The sequence below is a fragment of the Oncorhynchus mykiss genome, chromosome 16 (genome assembly GCF_057628025.1).
Source record: "Oncorhynchus mykiss isolate SJ-2025 chromosome 16, ASM5762802v1, whole genome shotgun sequence".
In the NCBI taxonomy this organism is placed as follows: domain Eukaryota; kingdom Metazoa; phylum Chordata; class Actinopteri; order Salmoniformes; family Salmonidae; genus Oncorhynchus; species Oncorhynchus mykiss.
Genome location: NC_143037.1, coordinates 43131126 through 43158515, shown reverse-complemented (window position 1 = coordinate 43158515; position 27390 = coordinate 43131126). Strand labels below are relative to the sequence as shown.

At 42.1% G+C, this 27390-nt stretch overlaps 1 protein-coding gene across 1 annotated transcript; it reads left to right on the top strand.

Annotated features, from left to right (window-relative positions):
• On the top strand, window positions 1-21605 carry slc26a10 (solute carrier family 26 member 10). Its single transcript, XM_021565860.3, has 18 exons — window positions 1-1484; window positions 2295-2405; window positions 8963-9120; window positions 9400-9564; window positions 9930-10082; window positions 10206-10288; window positions 10420-10567; window positions 10806-10919; window positions 11079-11156; window positions 11309-11404; window positions 11541-11647; window positions 17300-17369; window positions 18345-18524; window positions 18624-18678; window positions 19912-20000; window positions 20124-20178; window positions 20531-20637; window positions 20795-21605. The coding sequence occupies exons 1-18, from the start codon at window positions 1121-1123 to the stop codon at window positions 20831-20833; spliced, it is 2172 nt and encodes a 723-aa protein (XP_021421535.1). The 5' UTR covers window positions 1-1120; the 3' UTR covers window positions 20834-21605.
• The last annotated feature ends 5785 nt before the right edge of the window (window positions 21606-27390 follow it).

Sequence of the window (27390 nt, the reverse complement as noted above, 5' to 3'; positions counted from 1 at the left end):
GTTCACTCACTCTGCTGCTCAACAGACACGTTCACTCTCCTGACTCAATGGACAGGGGAAACTGCCACCCATTTCTGATGACGGAGGATATTTTGAATACGACTGCTTCAATCTGGACGTGCTAGAAAAACGCATCCATGAATTATCTGCGTCACAACTTCGAACAACTTTTTTTTACCCACAACTGCTAAAAACTTTTTTTTAATTACCGAATTGCAACAGCAAAGCTCGCTACACTACTTCCAAACTGGAGATAATAATAATAATTTTGGTAAATGTCTGAAAAGTGTCAAATCTGACAAAGAAAGATATATGTTTGACTCCTCTCTTATCTCTCTCTGAAAATCAGAGGAGAACTTCATCGCACACAAAAACGCTCACTCGTCATTCGAGTCAAGGTGTGTTTTGATCAATGGACCGCAAGCAGCTCAACGTGTCTGATTACATTTCACAGAACAGGGTTCTCTTGTCTCTCTTTTCCGTTCCAGCCTAATTATGTATGGGCAGTGACAAACACAGGGTTTCCCCAGGCCTATTCCCTATGGACTATGGTGATTTAGACACCCCCAGAGACAAGGGCTATTATACAGAAATCAACCCTTCTCGGAAATGGCCACCACTTATAATTGCTAATAGATATGGTTAGAGGTTACACTATACCTCCACTTTAGCAACAATACCACTTTGATCTCAGTGGAGTTTTACACAGAGCTGTACATTGTATGACTTTTAAGGGGAAGCCAGGCTCTTTGAATAGTTAAGTATACTGTGGGTGTGTGTCTTGTGAAGTCAATCTATGGGGGTGGTTTGTGTAATAGCAGGAAAGGAGGAATAGAGTATGGGTCACATTTTTTTTCTTTTTCTGAAGCATAAAGCTGGTAGCAGTAGGACCCTGCAGATTGTTATGGACCAGACATCCATCAACACAAACGTTGGACACAAGCACACCTTTATGGGGTCTCTGCCAGGGACAAGGATGTAGGCTAAGAAAGAAACCCCAAAGAAAGTTCAACACAATAACAAAAAGTTTCGGCATTGAGCCATGTCATTGGCTGCCTAACACTAGACAGGAAAATTCGATGGTTTCTGGTGTCAAACTAGAGACAGATTCCTACTATATATGACAAGCAGTAGCGACCGCATATTTTCTGCCTCATCTTCTCAGATTTCTACTAGTTTCAACAAAGGCAACGTAAACACTCACCTGGAGGACAAGATGAGCGCTTCAGTGGCTGTGTACCGAAATATTTACACCGAGGACCGGTTCAGACAGTCGTACGGTACCGAGGACAAGCCCCGTGGAGGTGGTCAACGTTTTCGGGAGAAGATCGCGGAACGGTGCAGGTGTTCCCGTGCAGCATGCCTTCACCTGTTGAGGGAACGAGTTCCCATTTTTAACTGGCTGCCGAAGTACAGGCTGAAAAAATGGATGTTAGGTGATACAATAGCGGGACTAACAGTCGGTATACTTCACATTCCACAAGGTGAGTACATTTTTAAGTGAATATTGTGAGCAAAGGTTTACTGTAGTAAATTGATGTCGATTTACCATCTTTACAAACTATTTTGTTACAACTTTTCCCCAATTCTGTGATGACGTTTAATTTCCCACGTGTCACTGTTTTGGCAGTAATTAGTAATCAATCGCGTGTTTGATTGATTTTAAAAAGATTTAGTCAAATTGCTAATGTAAACAAAATAAACACCTTCAAATATGGACTTTTTGTTAACTCCAGATAATTGGTCAATGCTATCCGGTTCCTTGGGGACGTCCCTACACTATAAACCCCAACCTTAACCCATACTCTTACCCTAACCCTAAACCTAATCCTTACATTAACCATTTCAAATGTCACCTTCAATGGAGTATGGACCTCCTACGGATCCCGGATAGCACAGAGCCCAGATTATTTATACATTTGAACGTATATTTTTACAATATGCCATTCACACACACACACAATGTACAAAACAATCTTGTTACAAAATGTAAAACTTATTTTAAAATGTATTATCATCTGAGCTTGACAGGAAAAATGGAACCTCAAAAATGTAATCTCAATGGATGTTACACCCCCATGGTTTATTCAGATAAAGGAGTCAAGAAAATACCAGCGTTGAAAGTAGTTATACAGTAATAGCAGGTGTTATTTCATAGCATTTATTGCCAACATTATTTACCACGAGATCAAAGCCTTTTTATCTAAAGATGACACCAATTACTCATGTAGCCATGGGTGTATGTGATGGCAACTGATTGTTGCCTAATATCTTGTTTCTCTTCCTGAAAACAGGTATGGCCTTTGCCTTACTGACGTCAGTGGCGCCCATCTATGGCCTCTACACCTCCTTCTTCCCTGTGGTTCTCTACATGCTGTTTGGCACAGGACGGCATGTATCCACTGGTATACACACGCTGATATTATACATTTAGGACTGGAGCCTGACAAATGGATATGGATAGGACGCACAATGTGCCTGAAATAAATCCTCTGCCATGGGTATCTGTGTGACAGCTACTGGGTTTGAACCAGGGTCTCCACCGCCCCATAAGACTGTGTTAGTCCCCTGAGCTAAAGTCAAAGTTAATCATCATAGTTTTTTTAGTTTTAGTTAGAGTTATTCACACACAAAAGACAAGTGAAAGACGAAGTACAGATAAAAACAGGGTATATAGGTGTGCAGGTAAGGTTGCAAGAGGGCTTAAAATATCCCCCCCCCCCCCCCCCCCCACACACACACAAAAAGAGCAGTATAAACAGTGCCTAGTGAAAGCCTATACAACCCTTGAACAGTCTTCACATTTTGCTGCCATAAAATGAATCTAAACATGACTAAAATTGTGTCAGCTTCATGTTAAGGGTATGCTTGCCACCGTCAGGTACTGGGGAGTTTGTCAGGAGAAAAATAAATATGAAAGGAGCAAAGCCCATGTAGAGAATTAGAGGAAATCCAGATATCAGTCTTTTGAAAACCTTGGGATAGAGTTTTATTTTTCAGTGGGACAATTACACACATTTTAATGCCAAAGACACACTAGAATGGCTTTCCAAGAAGTGTGGAGTGTTCCTGAGTGGTCCAGTCTTAGTCCTTAGTCCAGAGACAAGGTTTGAATATTGCTGTCCATCAATGAATCACAACCACATTTACTGTGCTTGAGAAATTTTGACAAAAACAATAGATAAATGTTTCCCTAAGAGTTGTGCAAAGTTAGTAGAATCTTATTCAAAATGATTACCTGCTGTAATGGCTGCCGGAGGTGCTCCCACCATCAAACCAAATTGTATTGGTCACATACAAGTGTTTAGCAGATGTTAAGCTTGTGCTTCTAGTTCCGACAGTGCAGCAATATCTGACAAGTAATATCTAACAATTTCACAACAAATACCTAATACACACAAATCTAAGTAACGAAATGGAATAAAGAATATATAAATATATGGATGAGCAATGTCAGAGTGGCATAGACTAAGATACAGTAGATAGTATATAATACTGTATATATACATATGAGATAAGTAATGAAAGATATGTAAACATCATTAAAGTGACTAGTGTTCTATTTATTAAGAGTGGCCAATGATTTCAAATCTGTGTATGTAGGCATGAATTAACTCTGGGGAGTGAATAATTACGCAATCAAGACAGCTTAGTTGTTTTTGAAATTCAATGTGGAGTAGATTGTGAATATCGGTTGCTAAAAATATATAATTTATTCCCTTTATACTAGGGACTGTATTCAGAGTATTCGGAAGGTATTCAGACCCCTTGACTTTTTCCACATTTTTTTACGTTACAGCCATATCCTAGAATTGGTTAAATCTGTTTTTTTTTTCATCATCAATCTACATACAATACCCCATTATGAAAAAGCATTTACAGAAGTATTGAGACCCTTTACTCAGTACTTTGTTGAAGCACATTTGACAGCGATTACACCTTTAAGTCTTCTTGGGTGTGAGGCTACAAGCTTGGCACACCTAGATTTGAGGAGTTTCTCCCATTCTTATCTACAGATCCTCTCTAGCTCTGTCAGGTTGGATCGGGAGCGTTGCTGCACAGCTATTTTCAGGTCTCTCCAGAGATGTTTGATCGGGTTAAAATCCGGGCTCTGGCTGGGCCACTCAAGGACATTCAGAGACTTGTCTTGAAGCCACTCCTGCTTTGTCTTGCTTGGCTGTATGCTTAGGGTTGTTGTCCTGTTGGAAGGTGAACCTTCTCCTCAGTCTGAGGTCCTGAGTGCTCTGGAGCAGTTTTTGATCAAGGATCTTTCTGTACATTGCTCCGTTCATCTTTCCCTCGATCCCTCGACTAGTCTCCCATTTCCTGCGCTGAAAAACATCCCCACAGCATGATGTTGCCACCACTATGCTTCATCGTAGGGATGGAGTTTCCTCCAGACGTGACTCTTGGCATTGGTTTCATCAGACCAAAGAATCTTGTTTCTCATGGTCTCAGAGTCTTTAGGTGCCTTTCGGGAAACTCCAAGCGGGCTGTCAAGTTCCTTTTGTTAAGAACCGGCTCGTAGCCGGTAACAAAGAGGGAGACAACACAGAGTTAAAGAAATAAGAAACATACATAAAGTGAACTATATCCAAGTAACAATGGTGTGTGTAGTCAGTAGCGTAAGTGAGTGGATGCGTGCATAGATGGTGATAATGATGGGTGTTGAGAGGTGCCAAAATAAACAACCACAAAGAAGCCCTAAAATGCCACAACCAAAACCAAGAGTGTGTCTCCTGGATATATGGGGGAAAGGTGTACAGTCGTGGCCAAAAGTTTTGAGAATGACACAAATATTAATTTTCACAAAGTCTGCTGCCTCAGTTTGTTTGATAGCAATTTGCATATACTCCAGAATGTTATGAAGAGTGATCAGATGAATTGCAATGAATTGCAAAGTCCCTCTTTGCCATGCAAATGAACTGAATCCCCCCAAAAACATTTCCACTGCATTTCAGCCCTGCCACAAAAGGACCAGCTGACATCATGTCAGTGATTCTCTCGTTAACACAGGTATGAGTATTGACGAGAACAAGGCTGGAGATCACTCTGTCTTGCTGATTGAGTTTGAATAACAGACTGAAAGCTTCAAAAGGAGGGTGGTGCTTGGAATCATTGTTCTTCCTCTGTCAACCATGGTTACCTGCAAGGAAACACGTGCCGTCATCATTGCTTTGCACAAAAAGGGCTTCATAGGCAAGGATATTACTGCCAGTAAGATTGCACCTAAATCAACCATTTATCGGATCATCAAGAACTTCAAGGAGAGCGGTTCAATTCTTGTGAAGAAGGCTTCAGGGAGCCCAAGAAAGTCCAGCAAGTGCCAGGACCATCTCCTAAAGTTGATTCAGCTGCGGGATCGGGGCACCACCAGTACAGAGCTTGCTCAGGAATGGCAGCAGGCAGGTGTGAGTGCATCTGCACGCGCAGTGAGGCGAAGACTTTTGGAGGATGGCCTGGTGTCAAGAAGGGCAGCAAAGAAGCCACTTCTCTCCAGGAAAAACATCAGGGACAGACTGATATTCTGCAAAAGGTACAGGGATTGGACTGCTGAGGACGGGGGTAAAGTCATTTTCTCTGATGAATCCCCTTTCCGATTGTTTGGGGCTTCTGGAAAAAAGCTTGTCCGGAGAAGACAAGGTGAGCGCTACCATCAGTCCTGTGTCATGCCAACAGTAAAGCATCCTGAGACCATTCATGTGTGGGGTTGCTTCTCAGCCAAGGAAGTGGGCTCACTCACAATTTTGCCTAAGAACACAGCCTTGAATAAAGAATGGTACCAACACATCCTCCGAGAGCAACTTCTCCCAACCACCCAGGAACAGTTTGGTGACGAACAATGCCTTTTCCAGCATGATGGAGCACCTTGCCATAAGGCAAAAGTGATAACTAAGTCGCTCAGGAAACAGAATATTGATCTTTTGGGTCCATGGCCAGGAAACTCCCCAACACTTAATCCCATTGAAAACTTGTGGTCAATCCTCAAGAGGCGGGTGGACAAGCAAAAACCCACAAATTCTGACAAACTCCAAGCATTGATTATGCAAGAATGGGCTGCCATCAGTCAGGATGTGGCCCAGAAGTTAATTGACAGCATGCCAGGACGGATTGCAGAGGTCTTGAAAAAGAAGGGTCAACACTGCAAATATTGACTCTTTGCATCAACTTCATGTAATTGTCAATAAAAGCCTTTGGCACTTATGAAATGTTTGTAATTATACTACAGTATTCCAAAGTAACATTGGCCAAAAATATCTAAAGACACTGAAGCAGCAAACTTTGTGGAATTTAATATTTGTGCCATTCTCAAAACTTTTGGCCACGACTGTATTAATCCCCGGGACACACCTGAGCCCATGTGTGTCCCATTTCGCAGACGACCCTCCCAGTTCCGCCCACCAACATCCTATTAAGGAAAACAAGAGCAAAGAGAAAAAATTAGGCAGACAGAGTGGGAGGTTCGTCACACTCCTATCCATAAAACCAGGGACCACCAAGGACCCGGGAACACCACAGCAACCAAGCATACATAAACGCAAACAAAATACTGTCCTAGTAAACGCTACCCCACTGCCCCAGCAAACTACATCCGACCCGACATACACCTCGAAGTGTTGTAGCACCCATATGAGTGCTAGCGCTTCTTTTTCCACCACGGAGTAGTTCAACTGATAATGGTTCAACTTCTTGGAAAATCAACTAACAGGCCTCTCAACATCAGACACATCTGCTTGCAGCAGGGCTGCACCTACCTCCATGTGACTCACATCCACCTGCACGTGACTCACATCCACACGCAAGGAGCAGCCAGCACCGAAGTTGAGGTTGACAGAGAGGGGACCAGACATAAACCGTCTTAGCTTTCAGCAAATCTGTCAGGGGAGCGACCAAGGTAGAGAAGTTCCTACACAAACGATAGTAATAACCAATCATTCCCAAGAAACGCATCAGTTCCTTTTTAGTGGTTGGCGGTAGAAAAGCATCAATAGCTACCACTTAAGCTCGGAAAGGATGCACCTTGCCCTGCCCAACCACCTTACCAAAGTACGTAACGGTCGCCTGAGCAAACTCACCCTTAGCTAATTTAATAGGGAGGTGACCCGCAGCCAGGCAGTCAAACAAAACTTGATTACGGGCCAGATGCTCCTCCCAAGTATCTGCATAAACCACTACATCGTCCAGATAAACAGTACACCCAACAAGACCGGAGACAACCCTGTTCATAAGGCGCTGAAAAGTGGCAGGTGCGTAAGGCTGAAACTCATAACCAAATACGAGTACAGACCTGAAGGTGTAACAAAGGCAGAGATTTCATGTGCCCTACACGTCAGTGACACCTGCCAATAGCCCTTTAATAGGTCAAACTTGCTCACAAACTTCGCTGCTCCGACCTGATTAACACAGTCCTCTATCCGAGGAAGAGGAAATTAATCTGGCTTAGTGACACTGTTTACCTTACGGTAGTCCATACAAAATATGTTTGTCCCATCCAGTTTACTGACAAAGATACAGGGAGAAGCCCAGCTGGAGAAAGAAGGCTCTGCAATATCACTCTCCAGCATGTACCTGATCTCGGCATCCAGACAACGCCGTTTCTCTGAATAAACTCTATAGAACCGCTGACGGATGGGGCCAGCATCCCTAGTGCCAATATCGTGTTCCATCAAGTTTGTACGTGTTTGCGTATCAGAAAACAAAACTGTAAAACTCAGAGTCAGACCAACTGACTCGTCTCGCCTATGAGCAGCTACATGAGCGAGAAGGCTATCCGAAACATCCAGTGAATTTTTCTATCTACCCTGTAGTACTCAATCGTCGGGACCAGGGACATCCTCCTCACCATGCGCGGACATAGCATGACAAAGGAGAAGAACCCAGCGGTGTAACTGTACTGGCCAAAAGAACAGGTTTTACCGTCCTCTGTGGACTCCCACTCCTCGGCGCCAGAGGAACGGAGGAACGTGCATAATAGGGTGCAGATGTACATGGCACAGTTGGTGCTTTTTCCTCCGTTCAGGAGTGGCAACTAGATCGTTTTTCTCAGTGCACTGGCGCACAACCATATATGAACCTTGAAACTTTACTGAGGAGTGTCTTCCGTCTGGTGCTGATGGGAGAACCTTCTGGAAGCTTCTCACATCTCCACAGGGGAACTCTGGAGCGCTGTCAGAGGGACCATCGGCCCTCCTTGACCAAGGCCCTTCTCCCCCGATTGCTCAGTTTGGCCGGGCATCCAGGTCTAGGAAGAGTCTTGGCGGTTTCAAATTTCTTCCATTAAAGAATGATGGAGGTCACTGTGTTCTTGGGGACCTTCAATGCTGCAGAAATGTTTTGGTACCCTTCTCCAGATCTGTGCCTCCACACAATCCTGTCTCAGTGCTCTAAGGACAATTCCTTTGACCTCATGGCTTGGTTTTTGCTCTGACACACACAGTCAACTGTGGGACTTTATAGACAGGGGTGTGCCTTTCCAAATCATGTCCGATCAATTGAATTTACCACAGGTGGACTCCAATCAAGTTGTAGAAACATCTCAAGGATGATCAATGGAAACAGGATGCACCTGAGCTCAATTTCAGGTCTCATAGCAAAGGGTCTGAATACTTATGTAAATAAGGTATTTCTGTTTTTTTATTTGTAATAAATGTGCTAACATTTCAAAAAACCTGCTTTGCTTTGTCATTGTGGGGTATTGTGTGCAGATTGATGAGGAAAACATTTTTTAAATCCATTTCAGAATAAGGCTGCAACGTAACAAAATGTGGAAAACTGAAGGGGTCTGATTACATTCCAAATGCATTGTATATGAACAGAGCCTAGTTCACCAAAACACTTCCGTTGCATCTGTGCTCACACTGATGCTGAGTTGCTTCATTGCTGTGTTGTTGAGCCGCCACGTGGCTGTTTTGGTAGTGGTACTGAGCGGTTGAATCACAGACTAGCTGTGTCTGTTTCCCAGGTACCTTTGCAGTGGTGAGCCTGATGACAGGCTCAGTGGTGGAACAGCTGGTGCCCACCCCTCTACAGCTCAACTCCTCCAGTCCAGAGGCTGCAGACTTTGAGGCCCAGAGGATTGGGGTTGCCTCCGCTGTAGCCCTACTCTCAGGGATCATGATGGTGAGTGATACATAGAGTTCTCTCTGGTTGAATCTCAAAAGTATTTCTTTCCCTCGATTCCCTGCATCCTCTCCTCATCTCCGTCTCAAAACTTCAGAGGGAAGCGAGGAGAGCATTGGAGGCCAAGATCAGAAGAGCTGCTCTCCTCACCTCCCTATGATGTTTTAAGCAGGAAGCAAGGTAAAGGACAAGTTTAAGATGGCATGGCCCTGTAGATGGAATGGTATTTCTATAGTGTTTAGATGTTGTAGTCCTGACTAAATGTTGTTTGTTTCACAGCTCTGTATGTTTGGGCTACAGCTGGGTTTCCTCTCTACATACCTGTCAGAGCCCATCGTCAAGGCATTCACCAGCGCTGCAGCCTTCCACGTCACCATCTCACAGCTGCAAAGCATGCTGGGACTGCGGCTCCCCCGCCACACCGGCCCCTTCTCACTCTTCAAGGTCAGCAGTTGGAGAAGTGACAATGATCAGGATGATACAGTGTTCAGTTTACAGTGGTTTAGAGCTCCAGTATGTTGCGGAATTCTAATAAAAACGGTTTACTATCATAACCCAGGTTCTCTGAAGGAGAGAAGAAGTCTCAAATAAAATAACTGAGGGAGCTCTCAAAACCTCACTAGGTTAAATTTAACCTTGTAAGAGACACTTGACAATCATAAACACCGGGTTGTGGGAAGAGACAATTGAAAGAGTTGCTCCTCTCTTCACTATAATCCGCCCCACACCAACATGGCCCGATGAAACCCATCATTGTGAGATGGTGACGTGTGTGTGTTAACTCCTTCCCCCCTGTCTGTGTCCTCCAGACCCTTGCGTCTGTCATAGAGAACCTTCCCCAAACCAACATGGCTGAGCTACTAACCTCCCTGGTGTGTCTGGCCATCCTGGTACCGGTCAAAGAAGTCAACATGAGATTCCGACAGTACCTACGCACACCCATCCCCGTAGAGATCCTCACGGTCAGTCACGAAGAGAACAGCTATTATAATACTGGTCATGTTCAATGTAGCTCTGTGTAGCTGTAACGTTTGTGACGTGCTTATTGGTGTGTTATATCTCAATTTGATGCCTCTCTTTCTCAGGTGATAATAGCTACAGGAGTGGCCTATGCTTCCTCTCTGGACTCAAACTATGACGTTCAGATAGTGGGACACATTCCTGCAGGGTAAGGTATCCACTAACTGAGCATCTCCATCTAGTGACATCATCATCATAATTTACCTTATTTTAAAAGAGAAATGAACCATTATAAACAGAGAGTGAGTGTCAAGTTTTGACAGTGTTTTGACTGTGTAGCTTCCCTAGTCCACGGATGCCTGCCTTGCACAAGTTGCCTGAGGTCGCTGGAGACACGGTCGCCATTACGTTCGTGGGTTATGCTGTGTCCGTCTCACTGGCAATGATCTACGCAGACAAGCACGGCTACTCCATCCAACCCAACCAGGTAGGCTACAGTGGTCCTCGACTAATATGATTCAGTAGTGCTGGAAAATCAATACTCACTCAAATCTGGTCTCCGTGTACATTACACATTTAATGTGACTTCTGTGTGTGTAATCTGTGAGCTGTGACAAGAAAGTCCATCTTTAAGGACAAGCGTTGTCATCACCATTACCATCATCATCATCATCGTCGTTGTCATCATCAACATCATTGTCATCATGTTTGCCTTGTTTCTCCAGGAGCTCCTGGCCCATGGTATCTCCAACACAGTGTCGTCTCTCTTCACCTGTTTCCCCAGCTCAGCCACTCTGGCCACCACCAACATCCTGGAGAGTTCTGGGGGATTCACACAGGTACACACTACTTTACATCAAGCCTACTTTCCAGGCTTTGTCTTTACTTGAATCTGTATGGATGACTTTCTCGATGCCCTATTTGTCTGCCTCGCTATGTGCTTCTGGCATGATGATACATTCATTCCTTTAATGTTCTCTGTCTCTCTGTCCGTTCAGCTCTCTGGCTTGTTCACCAGTCTGGTGGTTCTGATAGTTCTACTGCTGATTGGACCTCTCTTCTACTTCCTGCCCAAGGTGAGTCAGTGTGTGTCTACTAAAAGGTGGAGGCATACAGACTTTAGCTAGTTTGTGCAAACAAAAGGGCATAAAACGAAATTAAGTGCACTCGTCGTCCGAGTCATTTACTCGTAATGTCCTGATCCACCCTGCGTTACCTCTCTCCCTAGGCAGTGCTGGCCTGTATCAATGTCACCAGCCTCAGGCAGATGTTTCTACAGTTCCAGGACCTGCCAGACCTCTGGCGAGTCAGCAAGATTGACTTCGTAAGTCTCTCAGTGTTACCATTGATTTGTATAAATATACCACTTTTGGGAAAGTGGTTTAGTGATCAACCCCTGTGAACCAATGTGGCCTGCATATCTGTGACCTTATATGGACTGTACTGTATGTGTTTTGCAGGTAGTGTGGCTGGTGACTTGGCTGTCTGTTGTGGTCCTGAATGTCGATATGGGTCTGGCTATTGGAGTGGTCTTCTCGATGATGACAGTCATCTGTCGCACACAGAGGTACGCTATGCCTTCGCCCCTCTCAACACTGACAACACAGACACAGTGTATCAATGTTTCCGCAAGAGCTACAGCCGTTGGAACTGTACAGGTTACTATTGCTAAATGTAACCAATGTCTAGCCAAGCGTAACCGCCTGTGTACTTCTACAGTATATGCGTACAATTTGTTATTACATCTGTACTAATTCAATTTCTGCATTCATCAGCAACAATAATCATTAGCGAAACTATAACTATGCCTTCTAATAATGTGATGCAATTCTCTAGAGACCGCTGTGTGCCGGAATTTAAGTCTCTAGAGTAGAGCACTGTGGATTACTGTCTCTCATAGGGACAAATTAATATCCATCATAAACCTGTGATATGAACTTGATACACTCACCAAAGGTAGAATTGATACAGTGGCTCAGTTGGTAGTGCATGGTATTTGCAAGACCAAGGTTGTGGGTTTGATTCCCTTGGGGGACAAGTATGAAAATCTATCTATGCTCTGGATAAGAGTGTCTGCTAAATAAATGTAATGTAAACATAACCAGAGTTAACTTTTGAGATTTGAACATTATATTGTTGGTCGACTAACACTATACACTGACTATACGAAACAGTATGGTAGTAGTTGCCAGGTACACTGGCTTGTGTCAAGAACTACAACACTGCTAGGTTTTTCATGCTCAACAGTTTCCGGTGTGTATCAAGAATGCTCCACTTCCCAAGGGACATCCAGCCAACTTGACACAACTGTGAGAAGCTTTGGAGTCAACGTGGGCCAGCATCCCTGTGGAATGCTTTGGACACCTTGTAGAGTCTATGCCCCGACAAATTGAGGCTGTTCTGTGGGCAAAAGGGTGGGGTACAACTAAAGCTGTTGCTGTGACCGTAATAACGCCACACCGGCGGTCACAAGTCATGAAGGCAGTCAAATTCCACGTGACCGTTTAGTCACAGTAATCTGGCTTCTCCAAGCTCTGATGCTGCTGATGGTCATTAGTAGCCTACCAAACTTGCTAACTGCCTGGTACTTAGCACTCTATTGTCCCTCTAATCACTCTGGCATCAATTCAAATGTTTTCGAAAATCCAATCAAACACTTCATGAAAGCCCATGAGCTCATGTTGCGCAACATTTCTATAGGCTATGTAAGTGCGTGAGCAAACAGTGTGATGTCCTCTATTAAAATGAGGAGGATAAGCTTTCTATAGGTGTAAGCTATACCATTGCCCCTTTTTCGATACAGGTGCATGATAATGATCCATTCTAAATCCCCCAAAACATTCACACATACAGTGGGGCAAAAAAGTATTTAGTCAGCCACCAATTGTGCAAGTTCTACCACTTAAAAAGATGAGAGAGGCCTGTAATTTTCATTATAGGTACACTTCAACTATGACAGACAAAATGAGAAAAAAAATCCTGAAAATCACATTGTAGAATTTTTTATGAATTTATTTGCAAATCACGGTGGAAATTAAGTATTTGGTCAATAACAAAAGTTTATCTCAATACTTTGTTATATACCCTTTGTTGGCAATGACAGAGGTCAAACGTTTTCTGTAAGTCTTCACAAGGTTTTCACACACTGTTGCTGGTATTTTGGCCCATTCCTCCATGCAGATCTCCTCTAGAGCAGTGATGTTTTGGGGCTGTTGCTGGGCAACACGGACTTTCAACTCCCTCCAAAGATTTTCTAAATGCTTCTTACGAAGCCACTCCTTCGTTGCCCGGGCGGTGTGTTTGGGATCATTGTCATGCTGAAAGACCCAGCCACGTTTAATCTTCAATGCCCTTGCTGATGGAAGGAGGTTTTCACTCAAAATCTCACGATACATGGCCCCATTCATTCTTTCCTTTACACAGATCAGTCGTCCTGGTCCCTTTGCAGAAAAACAGCCCCAAAGCATGATGTTTCCACCCCCATGCTTCACAGTAGGTATGGTGTTCTTTGGATGCAACTCAGCATTCTTTGTCCTCCAAACACAACGAGTTGAGTTTTTACCAAAAAGTTATATTTTGGTTTCATCTGACCATATGACATTCTCCCAATCTTCTTCTGGATCATCCAAATGCTCTCTAGCAAACTTCAGACGGGCCTGGACATGTACTGGCTTCAGCAGGGGGACACGTCTGGCACTGCAGGATTTGAGTCCCCGGCGGCGTAGTGTGTTACTGATTGTAGCATTTGTTACTTTGGTCCCAGCTCTCTGCAGGTCATTCACTAGGTCCCCCCGTGTGGTTCTGGGATTTTTGCTCACCGTTCTTGTGATCATTTTGACCCCACGGGGTGAGACCTTGCGTGGAGCCCCAGATCGAGGGAGATTATCAGTGGTCTTGTATGTCTTCCATTTCCTAATAATTGCTCCCACAGTTGATTTCTTCAAACCAAGCTGCTTACCTATTGCAGATTCAGTCTTCCCAGCCTGGTGCAGGTCTACAATTTTGTTTCTGGTGTCCTTTGACAGCTCTTTTGTCTTGGCCATAGTGGAGTTTGGAGTGTGACTGTTTGAGGTTGTGGACATGTGTCTTTTATACTGATAACAAGTTCAAACAGGTGCCATTAATACAGGTAACGAGTGGAGGACAGAGGAGCCTCTTAAAGAAGAAGATACAGGTCTGTGAGAGCCAGAAATCTTGCTTGTTTGTAGGTGACCAAATACTTATTTTCCACCATAATTTGCAAATAAATAAATTACAACTCCTACAATGTGATTTTCTGGATTTTTTTTCTCATTTTGTCTGTCATAGTTGAAGTGTACCTATGATGAAAATGACAGGCCTCTCTCATCTTTTTAAGTGAGAGAACTTGCACAATTGGTGGCTGACTAAATACTTTACCCACTGTATATTATTTAGTATATGTAAAGACAATATTAAATCAAGAATAGTCTGATGGGTGACAATATTAGCCTATCACTTGTGAATTATATAATATTACTTGCCTATGATGCCCAGCATGAGAAACAATGCCTTTTTTTCAACTTTTCAAATCAAATCAAATCAAAATTTTATTTGTCACATACACATGGTTAGCAGATGTTAATGCGAGTGTAGCGAAATGCTTGTGCTTCTAGTTCCGACAATGCAGTAATAACCAACAAGTAATCTAACTAACAATTCCAAAACTACTGTCTTATACACAGTGTAAGGGGATAAAGAATATGTGCATAAGGATATATGAATGAGTGATGGTACAGAGCAGCATAGGCAGGATACAGTAGATGGTATCGAGTACAGTATATACATGAGGTGAGTATGTAAACAAAGTGGCATAGTTAAAGTGGCTAGTGATACATGTATTACATAAATAAGGATGCAGTCGATGATATAGAGTACAGTATATACGTATGCATATGAGATGAATAATGTAGGGTAAGTAACATTATATAAGGTAGCATTGTTTAAAGTGGCTAGTGATATATTTACATCATTTCCCATCAATTCCCATTATTAAAGTGGCTGGAGTTGAGTCAGTGACAGTGTCAGTGTGTTGGCAGCAGCCACTCAATGTTAGTGGTGGCTGTTTAACAGTCTGATGGCCTTGAGATAGAAGCTGTTTTTCAGTCTCTCTGTCCCAGCTTTGATGCACCTGTACTGACCTCGCCTTCTGGCAGTGGCTCGGGTGGTTGATGTCCTTGATGATCTTTATGGCCTTCCTGTAACATCGGGTGGTGTAGGTGTCCTGGAGGGCAGGTAGTTTGCCCCCGGTGATGCGTTGTGCAGACCTCACTACCCTCTGGAGAGCCTTACGGTTGTGGGCGGAGCAGTTGCCGTACCAGGCGGTGATACAGCCCGCCAGGATGCTCTCGATTGTGCATCTGTAGACGTTTGTGAGTGCTTTTGGTGACAAACCAAATTTCTTCAGCCTCCTGAGGCTGCTGCGCTGCTGCTGCACCTTCTTCACAATGCTGTCTGTGTGAGTGGACCAATTCAGTTTGTCTGTGATGTGTATGCTGAGGAACTTAAAACTTGCTACCCTCTCCACTACTGTTCCATCGATGTGGATAGGGGGGTGTTCCCTCTGCTGTTTCCTGAAGTCCACAATCATCTCCTTAGTTTTGTTGACGTTGAGTGTGAGGTTATTTTCCTGACACCACACTCCGAGGGCCCTCACCTCCTCCCTGTAGGCCGTCTCGTCGTTGTTGGTAATCAAGCCTACCACTGTTGTGTCGTCCGCAAACTTGATGATTGAGTTGGAGGCGTGCGTGGCCACGCAGTCATAATAATAATAATAATAATCATAATCGCACACCTCATGTAGCCTAGCCCATAAGCCTATATGTTTTAATAAGGTTTATATCACAAATAAAGTGGCCAGATAACTTCTTAAAATTAAGCACATGAATCTGCTTTACAAGGGGTATAGAGCCTAACTGGCATACATAAGCAGCGTGTCAGTTTCAAGTTTGGAAAATATCATTTTCACCATAAAAATGCACCTTTATAATAAAAGCATGACATGCATAATTGCATTTTTGATAATGGTTTTCCGCTAATGAAACATGTGCACTTATAGCCTACTGCCGTGTGCGCATTGCTGCGTTTATAATGTGAAGAAATAGCCCAATAGTTTATCAACATTTTAAACTAAAAGTTCTGATCTGATATGCACCTCGGAATTGGAAAAGGAGGAGTGCAGTTGCGTCCCCGATATGTCTGTCTTCACTTGTAGCCTGTGAGAAGAGCCACATGAGCCATGTGAGTGAGAGGTGCTTCGGAGCAGGCAGCACTCAGGGAGAAGGACACAACGGACAATTGGCCGTAAAAGGCATGGATTTTTTAGGGAAAATTACAGCCAAAAAAGGAGATGCCGTCGTGAAAATCTAGGCATTATCAAGTGCTTGTCGAGTGACTGATATAGTGTGTACAGCCTGCGCAAAAAAAACTCTGCCTTTTAAGCAACTTTTTTCAAATCATCATTAGAGTCGCATCATGCAGAATAGCCGCATGTGCGCATGTCCCTCATATCGTTTGGAGAAAATATATTTTCTATTGTATTCAACTTGTTCAATTGTATTCGTCCTACTTTAAAATAATGCCACCGAATTATATGCAAATTTTGCCTAGTGTAGGACACAGCCATTTGTCATGGCCAGAGCAGGGCCTAACATATTGGCTTGTTTATTGTTTACTCCATGTGTAACTCTGTGTTGTTGTCTGTGTCACACTGCTTTGCTTTATCTTGGCCAGGTCGCAGTTGCAAATGAGAACTTGTTCTCAACTAGCCTACCTGGTTAAATAAAAAGTAAAAAAATAAAATAAGGACAACTCACGAGTATGCTACTCTGTTCTTCTGAAATAGACTACATTTTCTTCATATCATGCTTCTATAGACCTGTCTAAAATAAATAATGGATTTATTGTGAAGGTGTAGGCTATATTGCATGGATTTATTAGACTTTTTAAAATGTAGATGTTCCAAAGATCAGCATCAGTGGCTTGTAGTCTGTGTTGAAGCCAGGAGATTCTAAATGTGTTTATGTTAATTAACGGTCAATTACCGTGAGACCGACAGTTATTTCCTTGACAATCACCAGCTGACGAAATTTTTCTGACCTCCACAGCCCTAGGTGCAAGTAAATATTAGGAAGTTGTACCTAACGTTTGGTATACTCAGTGTATGCATACACTCCCATAATAATAACACTGTTTTCCTCAGGGCTGGGTGTTCCGTGCTGGGCAGAGCGAGCAACACAGAGATCTACAGACCTTTAGAGAACCACAACAAGGTGAGAGGAATTCTCCTGTTCACACCGTAGAGATATTTTTCTGTCTGTAAAGATATCATATTAATCACAATACAAATACTTCCAGTGATTCTTGATGTAGATGTGAAGTAAAAACTGCTAATGTGATGCAATCGTGAGAAACCCTCATTAGTATCATAGTTTCAGACAGTGATCAATGTAGAGCGCTGCACGGGCATGAATTTTAAAACCGAGCCCTACCAATGCCCGTGATGTTCAGGTCCTAACCTACCGAGGTCCGATTGCTTCTGCCCGAAACCCGAAATCAGGAATAACTTCCTCCATTAATAAATCCATGTACTGCTCCTCTCTGTCACTCGCGCGCAGCTCGCTCTACGTGCCCTCTGCTCATGGCGGCTCTGAGTCAATGAAGAGACACTAGAGAGCAGTTAGCTGTTAGCTACTTTTCGTCCCTTTAAACTCAGACAAAACTCAAGGAGCATTATTATTTTCTGTGACATAATCTCTCCTGTCGTATATTTGACGAGGTTGAAGCACTTCTGACACTTTCTTAGGGTGTCAGTCAGGTATGACTCTACTGCGCAGCAGAGCACGCGCAAATGGCTCAGCTTCAAAATGTTAGCAATCAACTTTAGTGATCCTCGAGCCCTGCCTGTACCCTAGTTATGGATATGGATAAAAAAAAAATAGCCCTAACCCAATTTATAATGTCAGGGCCCGTCGAGCACATGTCGGGTAGCAGAGCTTTATATCAACGTCTGTAGGTGTGTCACCATGTCCCTTTGAAAACACACTTTATAACTTACTTTAGTTATTGCAAACCGCACTGAATTACAGCGTCTTCTAAATGACTCAACTGTTTAAAAAAAGAGGAGGGTGGGAAGCAAGAAAATCAAATTCTGTCTGCACTCTTTAAAAAAGAAAATACACCTCACAACAAGTGATGTTTGGGATGAGTGCTCTGTTAACCTGCCTCTCTCTGTCCCCTCTCCTTAGTGCTATGAAGTTCCAGGTGTAAAGATCCTGACATACAACGGGCCTATCTACTACGGCAACCGCAGCTTCTTCAGAGAGGACATGAGTCGTCTGCTGGGCCTCACCCCAGAGAGGATCCGCAGTAGAGAGAAGGCCAGGAAGGCCCTGGAGAAGAGGGAAAGAGAGGCTGTCAGCACTGTGGTAAGACTGCACATTATATCTGGGCTAGATCACATCTTGTACATTAGAAAATATCAAAACATATGTTCTATAACTTACTGGCAATGTCTTTTTTTTCAGGAGAGAGGTGTCGCAAACACATCATTTTCATCTGAGAATGAGTTCTTTAAATCTGGTGAGTGATAATACATAAAAGTACTGTATATAGTTTGCAGTAATGTAATCTGGGTACAGGACTACTTACGGTGCATTCGGAAAGTATTCAGGTGCCTTTTTGGAACACTTCAAGCGGGCTGTCATGTGACTTTTACTGAGGAGTGGCTTCCTCTTGCCACTCTACCATAAACACCTGATTTGTAGAGCGCTGCAAAGATGATTGTCTTTCTGGAAGGTTTTCCCATCTCCACAGAGTGACCATCGGGTTCATGGTCACCTCCCTGTCCAAGGCCCTTCTCCCCCGATTGCTCAGTTTGGCCTGCGGCAAAATTTACCACAGGTGGACTCCAATCAAGTTGTAGAAACCTCTCAAGTGTGATCAGTGGAAACACTAGGCACCTGAGCTGAATTTCAATTCACATAGCAAAGGGTCTGAATACTTATGTAAGTAAGGTATATTTGTTTTTTATTTTTAATACATTTGCAAAAAAAATGTAAAACCCTGTTTTTGCTTCGTCATTATGGGGTATTGTGTATAGATTTTAGTATAAGACTGTAACGTATCAAATTGTGGAAAAGGTCAAGGGGTCTGAATACTTTCCAAATGCACTGTAAGTAAGGGCCCAGTTTTTCTTGTGTATTGTATCATATTGAACAATAGCCGATGAAACAAACAAAGTGTTCAAAAAATCTGATCAGCGTGATCTAGACAGGACCTTCTAATCAGCCTGTTTCAATGGCCGGGAGTTTCAGCTTTCATTGGTTAATAGACCAATAACAAATAGAGTTCCAAAACTCTCAACCAATAACAGTTTTAAGTTTCTCCCCTCCCCACTCAGACTGCTCCCAAGGTATTTTTGTCAATTTGTATGGAAAACTATTACAGTAAGGTATTTAATTGTTACCCAGTAATAATTTGATATTGATATAAAAATGGCTGCATTGGGCCTTTAACTCTCTAGCAGTAATACACTGAACTAGTGGTTAGAGTATTGGGCCAGTAACCGAAAGGTTGCTGGATCAAATCCCCGAGATGACAAGGTAAGCATCTGTTGTTCTACCCCTGAGCAAGGCAGTTAACCCACTGTTCCCCGGGCGCCAAATACGCGGATGTCGATGAAGGCAGCCCCCTCACACCTCTCTGATTCAGAGGGGTTGGGATCAAATGCGGAAGACACATTTCAGTTGAATGCATTCAGTTGTACAACTGACTAGGTATCCCCCTTTCCCTTCCCTAATGTTGTCTCTGCAGAAACAGCTGAAAGTGAAGTCCAGGCAGTACTAATAGATTGCAGCAGTGTGATTTTTGTTGATGTTGCTGGAGCCAGACTCTTCATACAGGTGAGAAAAATAAACAATATAGTATTTTGTTGTGCAGTACCTTCTGCTAGACGAACATACTGTTCTACAGTATGTTATCTTTCCTTCTAGTATCGGTGGAATTAACGATGCCTCTTTTTCCAGATGTGTATTGACTGCCAGAAAGTTGGGGTTTGCATATATTTGGCCAATTGCAATGGTAAGTTCAACAAATGAATCTATAACGATCATTTCAATAGCAATAAGTTAAATCATCCAAACGTATGTCTAGCAGGAGTCTGACGTGTGATGTAATGTTGAACGGGGAATGTTCAGACCCTAGATCTACAGCACTGACTGAAGTTCTAACATGTAAAACCTTACCCTACGAGGTCTTGACTACTGCTGGTTTTCTGTTCTACCTGATCATTTAATGAACCCAATTAGTGTCCAAGGTCTAAATCAGTCCCTGGTTAGAAGGGAATAATTTTTTAAAAAAGCAGTCGGCTTCGAGGTCCAGATTTGAATTTGAGGGATCTAGAACATTGATAGAAGGTACTCTTCCCCGACAGAGAGTGTTCTGAGGATTCTAACCTCCAGTGGACTGATGAACTACATGAACCCACAACACATCTTTGTTACGGTCCACGATGCTGTGATGTACATTCAACAACAGAAGGTACAAAACACAAGCAGTGACACGACGTTGAAGGCTTGATGAAGAATGCGTTTATAGTAGTGCTGTAATAGAGTAATTATACAGGAACACAGTTGCAATATCTACGGCAATATAGTAACCAAAACCTGTGAACGTGCTTGGTTTTTGTTCATGGCAGGAGCAAACTCCAGAAAACACGACTACCGTTTGGGTGTGAGATGGTTGGCCGGCCATTTTACACGTCAAGATGAACTGATATGCAGTAACATGCACGACACAGACCAGGGGGGAAAACATCTCTCCCTCTACAAGGGCTGTACATCAAGGTTTGTTCCTGGTCTAAGACAGGTGCAGTGCTGTGTTAAATGTGTATACTAGTATGCCATGATTGGGCTTCAAGAAGGGAGCAGCGTATTGTAGCATTTCAGTATGAAATGAAGGGTCAATCCCAGTATTTTAAATAAGTATTTTGAAGGTCCAATACTGAAGAGACTTGCACAAGTGACCACAACGGTGGCAGAGCACGTATGCCGCGTAAAGTACTCCTGCTACTCACTGGAATCCAGGAGAAGAGACCAATGAGAGATGTTTATCTCCTACAATAACCCTAGTAAACACAAATATATACATTATTTGATTATTATCTGTTAAAACATTGCTTATTATATCTGAATGCTGGAGAAATAGTGGCCAACCATTACTGGTATTTGTTTTGTAGTTCTGTCATACAAAAGTGAATATTATTCCGATGGATAAAATGCACTGAATGCTTTCTTAAAAGGGAGACATGTATATTCACGTGAAATAATGCCTTATGTGTTGTAAATGTATATTTCTGTGACCTGTACATTGTGTTTATAATGAAATGCACTGCAGAAAATGAGTGAAATGACGTACAGATACCTGTATTGTCTGCAACTGTAATGTCCTCCTGCAGTTTTTGTAATACTTTTATTGAGTTCTTTTACAATAAACATGCTCAAAACGTACAGCTTACCTGGTCACTTTTACATTTGTGGGATTTAGCTATGCTGATTTATGGTGCATTCTCCCTAGACAAGTTCAATTCCTGAAATACATATTCTAAGTACAAACTACCAGATTTTGACAAAATATATATATATTTTTTTTATCTAATACTGTACGCACAAACAGACTAGTTTACATTTCTAATTATTTCCCTGAAGACCCAATTTAACCCAGAGAGACTGAAGGTGGAATGTTAGGCATGCCTGTCTGATTGACAGATTGGGAAGAAGACAAAAGAGTCTTTGGTTTTGTTCAGTGGGTCAGTGTGTCAGACAGTGAAGAAATGGGGAATACTGTTAGCCCCTCTGAAATGTACAGCAGTACAAAGGACAGTCACCAACAAGGAAATCAGTCAATCAAAATAAATAAATTAGGACCTAATCTATGGATTTCAAATGACTGGGCAGGGGGGCAGCCATACAGTAGGTGGGCCTTGGAGGGCATAGGCCCACCCACTTGGCAGCCAGGCCCATCCACTGGGGAGCCAAGGCCCAGTCAACCAGAATGGGTTTTTCTCCACAAGAAGGCGTTACTACAGACAGAAATACTCCTCAGCAGGTGTGGTAACTGAATGGTTTTATGAGCATGAAAACGATGTAAACCGTATGCCGTGGCCGTCTCAGTCACCAGATCTCATCCCAATTGAACACTTATGGGAGATTCTGGAGCGGCACCTGAGACAGTGTTTTCTACCACCATCAACAAAACACCAAGTGATGGAATTTCTTGTGGAAGAGTGGTGTCGCTTGCATCCCTCCAATAGAGTTCCAGACACTTGTAGAATCAACGCCATTGCAATTTTACATTCAATTTTACAAAAGCAACCTGAAATCCATATAAAATATATTCTATATTAGAAAAACCAATAACAATTTGATGGCTATTTAACTACAAGTAGAATAGTCCTGGCTTTTTGTTGTTGTTGAATCATAATTATCAAAATAAATCAGTGGTAAAGTGTTAATACAGTACATATTTTGAAATCATTTATATTTTTCACAGAATGACATACTGTAGCTGATATGCGATTAGGCCTGAGTAGAACTGCGTAGCATACATACTGCCCTATGCTGTCATAGGCCTTTCTAGGGCCTTCCAGCGTTGAGCCGAGCCCTTCTTAGAGCTTCATCATGATCACATTACCTTGACCTGATAAAACTGTATGTGGTACGAGTTCAAAAACAGGGCCAAAAAAAATCCTAACTAACTAATTATTTGCTTCCTTGATGTTGGATGCCCATGGATGGAAGTTATTCATTTTTATCCCGTGCATATTTCAAAGAACCCTCTAGACAGTTGCACCCTTCGGGTTTTCTCCCTTTAAAGCTCAAGGAGTGTTTTACTAATTGGCAGGCAGGAAGGAAGTAGCCCACTTCAATTAAAGCGTCCATGGTGGTACACAACACAAGACTCACTCTGGCCAAGTGTTTACAAAGGCTGCTATACCTCTAGCAGACCTCAATTCCCTTCCGCTCATGCCAACACTAACTGAAACATCAAACTAATCTAAAGGTTTTGGACACACGCCACGAGCACATGTATGCACACACATGCATGCACACACGCACACACACATACATTGTACAGGTGTTTGACCATCTACAAATACACAACCCTTCATAGAGGGTCTTCTTTAATCTCATCTTCTCTAATGTAAAACATGTCAAGTGTGGTATCCCGCAAGGCAGCTTTCTTGGCCCTTTACTGTTATATTTTTACTAATGATCTACTACTAGATTTAAACAAAGCCTGTGTATGCTGATGATTCAACATTATAAACATTAGCAACCACAGCTAGTGAAATCACTGCAACCCTAAACAAAGAGCTGCAGTCAATTTGGCATGGGTGGCTAGTAATAAACTAGTCCTGAACATATCTAAAACTAAAAGCATTGTATTTAGTACAAATCATACCTTAAATTCTAGACCTCAGCTGAATCTGGTAATGAATTATGTGGCTGTTGAGCAAGTTGAGAAGACTTAACTTCTTGGTGTCACAAATTGTCATGGCATATTGATTCAATTGATTCAAGATGGGGAGAGGTCTGTCTGAGATAAAGATATGCTCATCCTTTTTAACACCACAGTCGACCCAACAAGTCCTGCAGGCTCCAGTTTTATCTTATCTTGACTATTGCCCAATGATATGGTCAAGTGCTGCAAAGAAGGAGCAGCTTGCCCAGAACTATGCAACACGTATAGCCCTTCAATGTACACAGAGGGCTAATCTCAACCGTATGCATGTCAGTCTCTCTTGGCTCAAAGTAGATGAAAGATTGACTGCATCAAACCTTGTTTTTGTGAGAAATATCCATGTGTTGGAAATTCCAGATTGTCTGTATAATCAACTTACATATAGCTCTGACAGACATACTTACCCCACAAGACATGCCACCAGGGGTCACTTCACAGTCCCCAGGTCCAGAAATTCAAGAAAACGTACAGTATTATGTAAAGCCATGATTGCACGGAACTCCCCTCCATCTCATATAGCGCTAGTAAACAGCAAACCTGTTTTTTTTTTAAAACAATAAAGCAACACCTCACGGCACAATTCCTCTCCCTCATGTGACCAAATGTTTGTGTGTATGTACTGACACTGTATGTGTAAATGACAGATGCACACACACACACACACACACACACACACACACACACACACACACACACACACACACACACACACACACACACACACATTATTCATCTTTAGTTGTATTTTTTATTTTTTGTTGTTTTACATTTTTGTCTTTAGTTGTAGTTTTTTATTCCATTTTTACATATAAAAGTATGTGAGGTATTTTTTCCTGTAGTGTCTTTTTTTCGTTATGTGTCGGACCCCGGGAAGACCTGCTGTCGCCATTGGGGCGATTCTTATAAAATCATAAACCGTACAATGTAAACAAGACAGGAACTCAAATAACAGAACAGTAGCCCTATTGCAACAGTATCATATTCAATAGATTAGGCCCCTGTGTTTTGGTTAATCATGTCACCTGACCTGGATTCTAACCTTTATTTTAAGCATTTTCCAGAAACGACAATTAGACCAAAAATGAAAGTGATTGTCTGAGGATGGTGCTGGACCATCTGACAGAAAAAGAAAAGGGGACATTTTGATGAAAAGTCTTTAAACAAAGGTTCAACTACAGGTCATGTGACATGATTAACCGAAACAGGGCCCTAATCGACAGTACAAGGAGCATCTATTTGGCAACTAACCACATGAGATATTGCTAGATTATGCCAATGGTAGAAGTACAGACTTGAGACGTGATATACAATAACCAACCACAACAACTACAATGGACTCAATCAAATCAATCTTGTATTGCAGCATTTACTCACGAGCTTCTCCTGGTCAAAATAACCCAACTACGGGTAATACTACTCCACTCAGAGGTAGATGCTTCCGGTAATTAGCTAGAATATGGAGTGTGATCAATGGACTGCCAGAGGGACGGTTTTGGTTTTCTAACAGTGAATAGAAACAACCCACCTCTGGTTATTACTCTACTCAGTCAATTAGAAATTCATACAGTTAGCAGCCTACTGTAAAACAGGGAAATTGCAAACATAGTTCCTCAAAATCCATAATCTTAACCATTCTTTGTATACTGTATTGCAAAAATACAATTTCATCATTAAAATGTCGAAAAATGAATTTGACATTATATTAGGGATAAAACAGTATTAGATTGCTATAGTCTGTCTGATTGTTCAGGTCTTTGGTTCCACCTTGTGGTCAAATAGTATAATGGCAGCATCTAACGGGATGCCAAACAGTCTCAAAAAGTCTCATAATAATACAAAAAAAGTGTAAATCTGCTTGAATTCATTATGAAGAGAAAACAATGACTAAATTGGCATGAAATCATGCTCCGGGAGGTGTAGTTGAGTATTTAATACAAACAGATCATTAGTCAGTTCCTTGTATAAAAAAGTGACAGCAAGTTAATGCATATTTTTTTAATTGAATTTTATTTGGGCAAAAGACATATACAACAATATGTACAATATTGTATTTATAAATATGTACAATATGTTCTCAGAGCATAGCACTTCAAAATATTAATTAAAACACTTGTTTCCAAAGTGGTCCTCGATGGTAAAAACATGTAGAACATCTACTGATTAAAAGACACAATTACAAACAAACACATTACATTCATTCATATTGACATCGTAAAAAGTGGATCTAAACATCACCCTAACCTTAAAAATACAACCTCGATTATTGTACATCACCCTAACTTTAAAGATACAAATTCATTGCACATCATTCCTAACTGTAAAAAACAAGTTCATTGCACATCATCCCTATCTGTAAAAAAAAAACATGACCAGCAGTAGCAGTAACAAAAGGAGGCACAAGGTGGCAGTGTTAGACAGACAACCTGATCCAGATTAAAACCTTTGCCTGCTTGTTATAGTCTTTCTATGATTTGTTGGCTTGATCTCCAAGGGAAGGCTATTCCATAGATAAATGCCTGTATAGAAAAACGTGTTCATCGCAGTACTGTTTACTCTTGGGAGGGACATTCAGAATGTACCTGATAACATTATTTTGCATGACCTGCAGTCTCTTCCTGAGCTTTTTTGATAGCCCGCTATACGAGGGGGGGGGGGGGGGGTGGACATAGTCAAAGTGACATTGAATCGAGGGTGAGGCAACAAGTTAAAGGATCTAGTGTTGCGATATAGAAATGTCAGTTTGTTTGCTGTTTTAGAAAGGATTTTAGCAGCTATGTAATCTCCAGATAGAGATTGATTCAGGGATAGACCAAGATAAGTGACACTCATCTTTGATTAAATGTCCTTGCCTGCACAGTTCACCTGCATCTTGTCAGCCAATCTATGCTTTGCTCCAAACTAACTTTATTCAGTTTTGACCAAATGTAGTGACAATTCATTGACTTAGATAAGGAATAAGAATGGCCCTAAGATTGATCCCTGCAGTACTCCACAGGATATGTCTTTGGCCTCTGACCAAGCATCACCAACATTACATACTTGTGTTCTGTTGGTGAGGTTAGCCCAAAACCAATTTACGGCCTCATCACTTAGACCCACGCATTTCCGTTTCATCGGAAGAATGTCATATTCCACAGTGTCAAACGCTTTCTGCAAGTCCAACTTGACTGTATAGTTCCCCTTGTCAAATTATTGCTTGATATGATCAAAAAGGTCAATAAGGCAAGTATCAGTTGAATGAGCTGTTCTAAAACCAGATTGAAGTCCCTAAAGTAGTTTGTGCTCGAGAAGGTAAACCTCAAGTTGATTGAGAACTAATCTCTCAACAACTTTAGATAAGGTGCTGAGGATCAACACAGGCCTGTAGTTACCCACATCTGTTTTGCTACTCTTCTCGAGAGGAACAACCCAGGCTGTCTTGAGATGATTGGGGAATTTACCACTACTAATAGAAAGGTTTACAATGTGCGTTATTATTTTAGCAGTGACACAGGCACTATCCTTAATGAATCTTGCAGGAAGGTTATCAAAACCAGTTACTTTGTTTGTGCTCATTGAGCATAATAGATTGGAAACTTCGTCTTACGTTAACATACAAAGCTCAAACAACTCATTTCTGATATTTTTGCTATGGCAAACGTTTTCAATAAAGGACTGGCCTTAGATTCCAGAGCAGGTCAGTAACTTTATTACCAGGAATGAGGCTACAGTTAGTGGTAAATAATGTGTTAAAATGACTGCAATCTTTGCTTCGTCATAGAATAAAAAATC

Excerpts from the sequence above, each read along its gene's own strand:
- slc26a10 (XM_021565860.3), top strand. The coding sequence starts at position 1,121 with ATGACAAGCAGTAGCGACCGCATATTTTCTGCCTCATCTTCTCAGATT. Across the intron at positions 9,565-9,929 it reads GCCCCTTCTCACTCTTCAAG|ACCCTTGCGTCTGTCATAGA; the intron begins GTCAGCAGTTGG and ends TGTGTCCTCCAG. Across the intron at positions 18,525-18,623 it reads GAGAGGCTGTCAGCACTGTG|GAGAGAGGTGTCGCAAACAC; the intron begins GTAAGACTGCAC and ends CTTTTTTTTCAG.